This window comes from Labrus mixtus, chromosome 22, assembly GCF_963584025.1.
Source record: "Labrus mixtus chromosome 22, fLabMix1.1, whole genome shotgun sequence".
Lineage (NCBI taxonomy): Eukaryota > Metazoa > Chordata > Actinopteri > Labriformes > Labridae > Labrus > Labrus mixtus.
Genome location: NC_083633.1, coordinates 9,085,076 through 9,091,862, shown reverse-complemented (window position 1 = coordinate 9,091,862; position 6,787 = coordinate 9,085,076). Strand labels below are relative to the sequence as shown.

At 44.7% G+C, this 6,787-nt stretch overlaps 1 protein-coding gene across 1 annotated transcript in view; it reads right to left on the bottom strand.

Annotated features, from left to right (window-relative positions):
- Positions 1-435: 435 nt before the first annotated feature.
- The window catches only part of tmem178bb (transmembrane protein 178Bb), a 78,247-nt gene continuing 71,895 nt past the window's right edge, over positions 436-6,787 (bottom strand). Inside the window, exons 3-4 of the mRNA XM_061029977.1 lie at positions 4,651-4,788; positions 436-716 (exon numbers count right to left, since the gene is read on the bottom strand). Of these exons, the coding sequence (XP_060885960.1) occupies positions 466-716; positions 4,651-4,788 (389 nt within the window). The 3' untranslated portion in view covers positions 436-465. The remainder of the gene's footprint in view (positions 717-4,650; positions 4,789-6,787) is intronic.

Below are 6,787 nucleotides of genomic sequence, written 5' to 3'. Positions count from 1 at the left end.
ATAATCCAACCCAGTGAGTTCAGAGTTTGATGTTTGGTCCTCTTTTTTTCTGAATCGACCACCAGGAAGCTCCACAAGGCGAGTCTAGGAGAAACCTCCTCAAGATCTTTAATTGATCAAACGACAGTTTCCCTCCAATCCTGAGTTCTGCTTCTCCCGGCAGACGAGTTTATAGAAGCCTCTTCACGTGTCCACCATTTAGTCCTTCAAAGTCCTCAGAGAGTTTCCTCTGCAGGGTTTCTCAGTCACGGTCCATTTCAGTGTCCACGACAACTAAACAAGCACAACTTCAAATGTTCGATAATATTTCTTCAGTTTTTTTCTGTTATTTTCAAGATCATCAAGACAGCCATTTTTAAACACACACACAGATAAAAAAAATACCCAGGAGAGACTGGAGATGATTGGATGGATGAAGACGTTGGACAGTTTTTCTGTTGATTTTGGGGGTTCAGTCGGTCGTCTTTAGCAGACGGTGCCGTTCTCCTGTCGGGACTTGGGGCAGGTGGATCGGGGTATTGGCTGGACAGAGGGGGCCAGGGTGCAGAAGAAGCCGGCGATGAGGGTGAGGCCGAGGCCGCCCCAGGCGCAGAACATGGACCAGCCGTAGCCGTGGCCGATGTCGTCGGGCAGACCGTACAGGTACCGCGGATAACGGGACAGCTCGAAGTTGATGCCGGCGACGCAGGTGCAGAGGGAGATGATGCAGAAAGTTCCTGAAATGACAGAAAAAAAGAATTGAACCTTTTTTCAGTGTGAGAGAGGAAACAAGAAAGACATCAAGCTCACATCAGAGACCTAGAAAAGAGAGTCAGGTCTGAGACTCGCCGTGGTGTCCATTACTAATTCATATTCTACTCATTCTCTTCAAGCTTTTCATGCTGCAAGTAGTTATTTAGAAAATACGAAACCTGGGTCTGTCCTACCAACACAAAACGGATCACTATGCAAAGTTAGCATGCTGAGGTCGCTCCTCACGTCCCGGTGTCACAGAGTTTGTTGTGTACATTTTTGTTCAAGCTAACAAACCCTGAACCTAAGAAGTCACTGAGAAACGTGATCTTTACAGCTGGAGGAGAGCTCAGTCTGAGAAACTTCACACAGAGAAGAGTTTCTGCTCATTTGTGATCATCACCTCATGAAGATGCTCTTCTAATCAGTAAGATGTGTAGTGAGTTAAATGATAAAGTGAGCTTACTATATGCTCAGACATTAAGGAAACATGCTCTGTTGAAGTGCTGGCTTCTCTGACAACAATGCAGCAGCCAGTATGTCCTCCTTCTAACTTTAGATTCTGCTCCTGAATGCTCTGGATTTGTTTGGACCAGAGAAGGTAGGCAGTTTTAAGGCACCCCCCCCACATAGTGGTGGGCGATATAACGGTCTTAGATCGTGAAGGATTTTAACGTGCTGACGATCTGCCAAAGCAGGGAGATTGTAGAACCGGGCTAATGTGTTTATTCTATCATGCTGCAGTTTATGCTCCGACACAGACGCGACTCCCCCTCTTTTGCTCCGGTGAAAACGAAAACAAAACTTAAAAGTAAAGTCTGCAAAAACAACTCCATCCCGGTTATAGGCAACTGTTCTTATATTTTTCCAAACCGACACGCCGTGATCAACAGTTAACTTATCCGCATAGTTTGCACAGTTAAGTTTACATCTCGGATAGCGACACAAGAAACCGTTTAACGAGCCGGAGAGACATTAACAGTCTGCAGAGAGTCAGACAGAGCGGAGCTCAGACAGACAGTGAGTGGAGATATAACCCCGGTGTTTAAAATCTTGCTGTCTGTGTTTTCTGCTCTCTCTCGATTTATGATCAAGCTTCTCCACCCGAAGCTCACCTGTTGTGATAACAGAACCTATAGGGATTAGGCTAAACGACGTTACAAAGCAGCAGGCAGGTGAGAGTGAGTAACCATGGTGACTGTCTGTCAATCAACAATGTCCCGCCCCCTCTATGAATTAAACTCTTCTTTCAGTAAAACTTACTTTGATCATGTGTCACAGAATGAACACATTCTGTATTATGTTTGATTATATATAAACTAAACTAAAGTTAGTCCAATGATGTCGTAAAAAACAACAAAGGCTGCAGAGCCTGTATGAAGCTGCAGCTCTAGGAATTCTGCAGGGCTAAAATACAACAGAAACACAAGAACTCGAAGTCTACATGTTTTTAAATGAATGAATAATTCCGTGAAAATGTTTCATGATGAACATAAAAAGAGGACACATTATTAAATCATAATTTGTGGTGCAGAAAACCTTCAAATTGTTCATAAATATTGATCAAATTGAGGGAAAGACATTTCTGTTGCTAAAGATGTTCTGGGTGAGAGATCTCCAGACCTCCTACAAAGATGTTTTTCAAATAGATTAAACTTGTCTGCACAGTTTTTGTGCATTTAAAAACATTATACAGGGAAATAAGTTTGGTTGAACTGGTCAGTAACTTACAAATTTGTCTAAAGATCAGTATGAAAAAAATCGTGATAAAATCGTGATCGGGATTTTGCCCAAAAAAAATTGTGATATGATATTTTTCCCATATCGCCCACCTCTACTCCCACATGGCCGTTTTGGACTCCCCTCGGTTTGCCAGATATGAGACCAGTTATCAGGTCAAACCAACAGGTGTTGCAGCGATGGAAGCGGGCAAGAGAAGTGGTTCAGATAGAAGTGATTGTACCCGACCTAAAAAGCCTCTGCATGTTTCTAATAAGCTCCACGAGCAGAAACGTGCTCAAACTAGGATCAATATTGGAGATGCTTTTGAAAAATGGAGAGAGGTTAGAACACAGAAAGGTTTACAGACCGATGCAGAGCTGGCTAAACACTGAAGCTTCAGTGTCCACCACATGGCAACCTGCGTGAGCATCGACTCTAGAGAGGAGGGGGCGGGGGGAGACAGATCTCTAATGTTTAGAATTTGGACTGCAGTACCCATTTTAAACACTAGTTGTCAGAGTTACATGTTGCACGGATGCAACCAAACACCAGATTCTTGATCAGAGGGGCCTGTGTTGAGAAAATACAGATTATGGCACAAACCACAATCTTTTTCCAAATGACCCCAAGTCGTTCTGATGAGAACTTAAATGTAGTATTTCATGAAACAGACAAAATGGTTGTTGTTAAGTACATGGTTTGGTTTAGGTAAAGATCTTTGCTCAGGCTGAAATAATGCATAGATGTTTATTCAAAGGGAGAACAGCTTTTGTCTTGGATAGCAAATAGTCTATTTTAGGGATACCTGCAGTAAAGATAAGAGAGAGGAATTGTGTGTGATCTTTGAATAATTAGTTATCGAATGTAGAACACACAAACATCTGCAGAAACAGATCACATGTAGATCAGCATGCCACCACACCATGGCCTCTCTCACAGGGCTCACATCATACATCTATCTGTGTTTGTTCTCTAGTTCCCCCCCCCCCCCCCGTTATCTTCACTGATGATTCCTCTCCTGTGGACTGTCAGAGAAGTAGACTCCGAGTCTGGCCTGGTTTTTGGGGGCTGTGAGGCGCTGCGGGCTGCTCTGCTGTGATTTGGACGCTGCAGACTGACCCGGCTTATTTCTGCTGCCTTCACTGCCAACAAATATAATTGACTTTTTAATTGCCTGTTCATTATACAACTGTAGGGCACAGCACTAATCCAACAGCCGTCATAATCGAGTGTGCAGCCGCCGCCTGCCAGAGCTGTGCATGTCATAGCGAGAGAGAGTGTGTGTGTGTGTGTGTATTTGTGTGTGTATTTGTGTGTGTTTGTGTGTGTTCAGAGTTACTACTGACTGTCCACGGCCAGAAACTGGGACACGCAGGGCTGTGTGTGTGTGTGTATGTGTGTTAAGGGCTGCGGGGGCTGAATGTGCACACTCATACACTACACTTTCATTCACCAAGAGAAATCAGCACACGCACACACTCATGCACGCACGCACACACACACACACACAACCCCACCCACACATACACACACACACACACACACACACACACTCAGATCATGTTTCAGTCGTTATTTGACTGTTCTGCGATAAAGCTTTAAAAATAGAGCTCTACTTTTTCCCTGAATATGCATCTTGACACTGTTGTTCAGTTGGTTAGCTTAGTTTATCTCAGCCTAACCTAGCTTAGCTTATTTTAGCTTAGCGTAAAGGCTGAAGACAGAGGGAAACCGCCTCGCTTCGTCCAAAGCACAAAAAGCACCAAAAACCTGTGAAGCTAATCGTGCGTCACACTAAAGTCCAGCTCCTGCATATTTTATGAATAAGTGTTTGTGTGAGTTTGTTGAAGGAAGGTTAAAGAGGCTCACTGTGTTTCAGCTGATCTGAAGAACGACTTGCTAAGGACAATCCTCGTCACCATGAACTTCTCACTCATCTCTAAATACTGCCTTAACGTGTGCAGATGTAAACACGCTGTGTGGACGCTGTCAACTTCTGTGAAATGGTTTCTCTCTGATCAGAGGGAAAATTAGTTAACCTTTCACATTTAGAATATTTGTCTTAAATGAAATGTGTTCATGTGTAAAAACAGCTGATCAATGGAGGCTCAAAGGGAAATAAATGAATACATGCAGAGTTAAAGTCTGAACGATCTTTCGAACATTAAGAAGGTGATGAATCCACGTCTGACTCACCTCCCATGAGGAAGAGGAGTCCGGCCACGTACTGCATGAGTCCTCGGTCCCAGCAGCAGCCGAGCACGCCGATGACCCAGCCGAACAGGATGATGGCCACCGCCATGCCCATGAAGCCCGCCGTCATCCTCCGCAAGTCTGAGGACACACAGGAGAGGAAGAAGAAGAAGAAGAAGAAGAAGAAGAAGAAGAAGAAGAGAGGTTACACATCAGGAGAGAAATGTGTTCTGTTCTCTGTTTGGTAACGTTTATTTTCTTTCTCAGCAGCTGTATCTGTGATGATAAAGGTTATTGATGAATGTTAAACTTCTTATTTGAAGTCCTGTTTGTTAAAGTCGTGGAAACGAGGACAAACAGGAGGACGAGCCGGAGTGGGAGTGAGGTGATGAGGACAGCAGTTTGCTCTGCAGGAGGCTAATGACAACGACAGCTACACGCTGAAAACTCTCAAACCAGAGGAGAGAAGAAGAGCTCGGAGCAAAAGCAGACTCCCCCCGCACCAGAAGATTAAAAGTCATGGATGAAGAGCGCCGTCGGGGGGAGGACGGGGGAGGGGGGGGGACGGGGACGGGGGAGTGAAGGAGGTAGAGGGTCAACGAGAACAACAACGACACCACCTCTCTACCTGCTCAGGTCTGAGCTGGATCATTTTTAAATATCAGGTTGCTTTCTCGTCACGTCTTAATGAGGTGCTGGCGTGTTTCTGACAGTGACGCGGCTCCGGGTGAGTCCTTGTCCCCCCTCACAGTCCGTCTGTCAGATCCCATCAGCCGTCAGCTCGTCTCTCTGTCAGGACTCACATCCTGCAGGTCACCAGGGGGCTGAAGGCCTCCTGGTGACCTGCAGAACAAACGGCCTCCTGGGGAATGATGATGTCATTTGTTCCCACGGGATATTACCCCACGGCCCCCCCCTCCCCCGCCCTCTGATTATGACCCCTCAGCTCCCTTACTCATTATTACGTTATTATTACTCGACTTAGCCTCGTTATTTATGATGACAGATGAGAGAGCAAGACGCCAACCAGGAAACAAAATAATAATGTGAATATTTAAAAATAAACATGATTTATTATAATAAATACAGAATACATTTCTAAATAATAACTTAAAAATAATGAATAATCAACAACAGATATCGTTGGTCAAGAGAGCTAGCATCAGCTTAGCATGTTTTCAAACCCAAACGGAGTCCTGTAGGAGATGATACGATAAGATATGACAGACGCCCAACAAGATATGACACGACATGATCTATCACGACACGACATAAAACGGTCTGATACGATATGACCTGACACAAAATGAAAAAATGAAACAACACGACTGAATATAACACGACTCAATATGAGACGAGACAGTGAACTTTCTTGTCCCTTTGGGTAAATGAGTGTTGGTCTCTGCTCAGAAGAATCAATGAAGAACAATCTAACAACAGTCCACGTGCCGCAGATAAACCACAGACACATACTGCACATTACCGTCAATGTGAGGAGAACTGGGAGCAGTCTGCAGAATGCTGTTCAGGAAAAGTGTCAGAAAGATTTTTGTAGAGACTCGTGACAGGAACAGAAAGTGTCTGATCAGCAGAAACTAATCTGAGTCTGAGGGGAGAGTCTGACTCCAGGTGAAATGTAATGTTCCTTAACGCAGAGGATCATCAGATTGTTCAATCAAACTCCGTCGCTGACCTAGAGGTCATGTTGCTTACAGCCGATTTCAGAGTATTCGCTCAAAGAGTGTGTTTCTCATCACTCTGATCAATCAGACACTCTGCAGCTGAACACCTGATCACCATTCTACCTGCAGACAGGAAATGAGAGAGGAGGATTCAAGAGCCTCAGGACTGTGAGGAGACACAGACACACACACACACACACACCTGGCTGTCAGTCAGAGAGAGACTTTTACTGAATGATTGATCTCAGGCCAAACTTGAGAACACGTGTTCGTTAAGCTGAATATTTCTGGTCGAACTCCGTCATGGACTCAGGGGCGATTCTAGAGTTTCTTGGGACCCTAAGAAAGAATCAATTGCGGGGCACTCCAACCAGCGTTCGTCCGTCATGTCTGCCAGCATCCCGACACTTACTCCTGTAGACGATCCTTCCTCTTCATTTTTCTTTGTCCACTTTCAT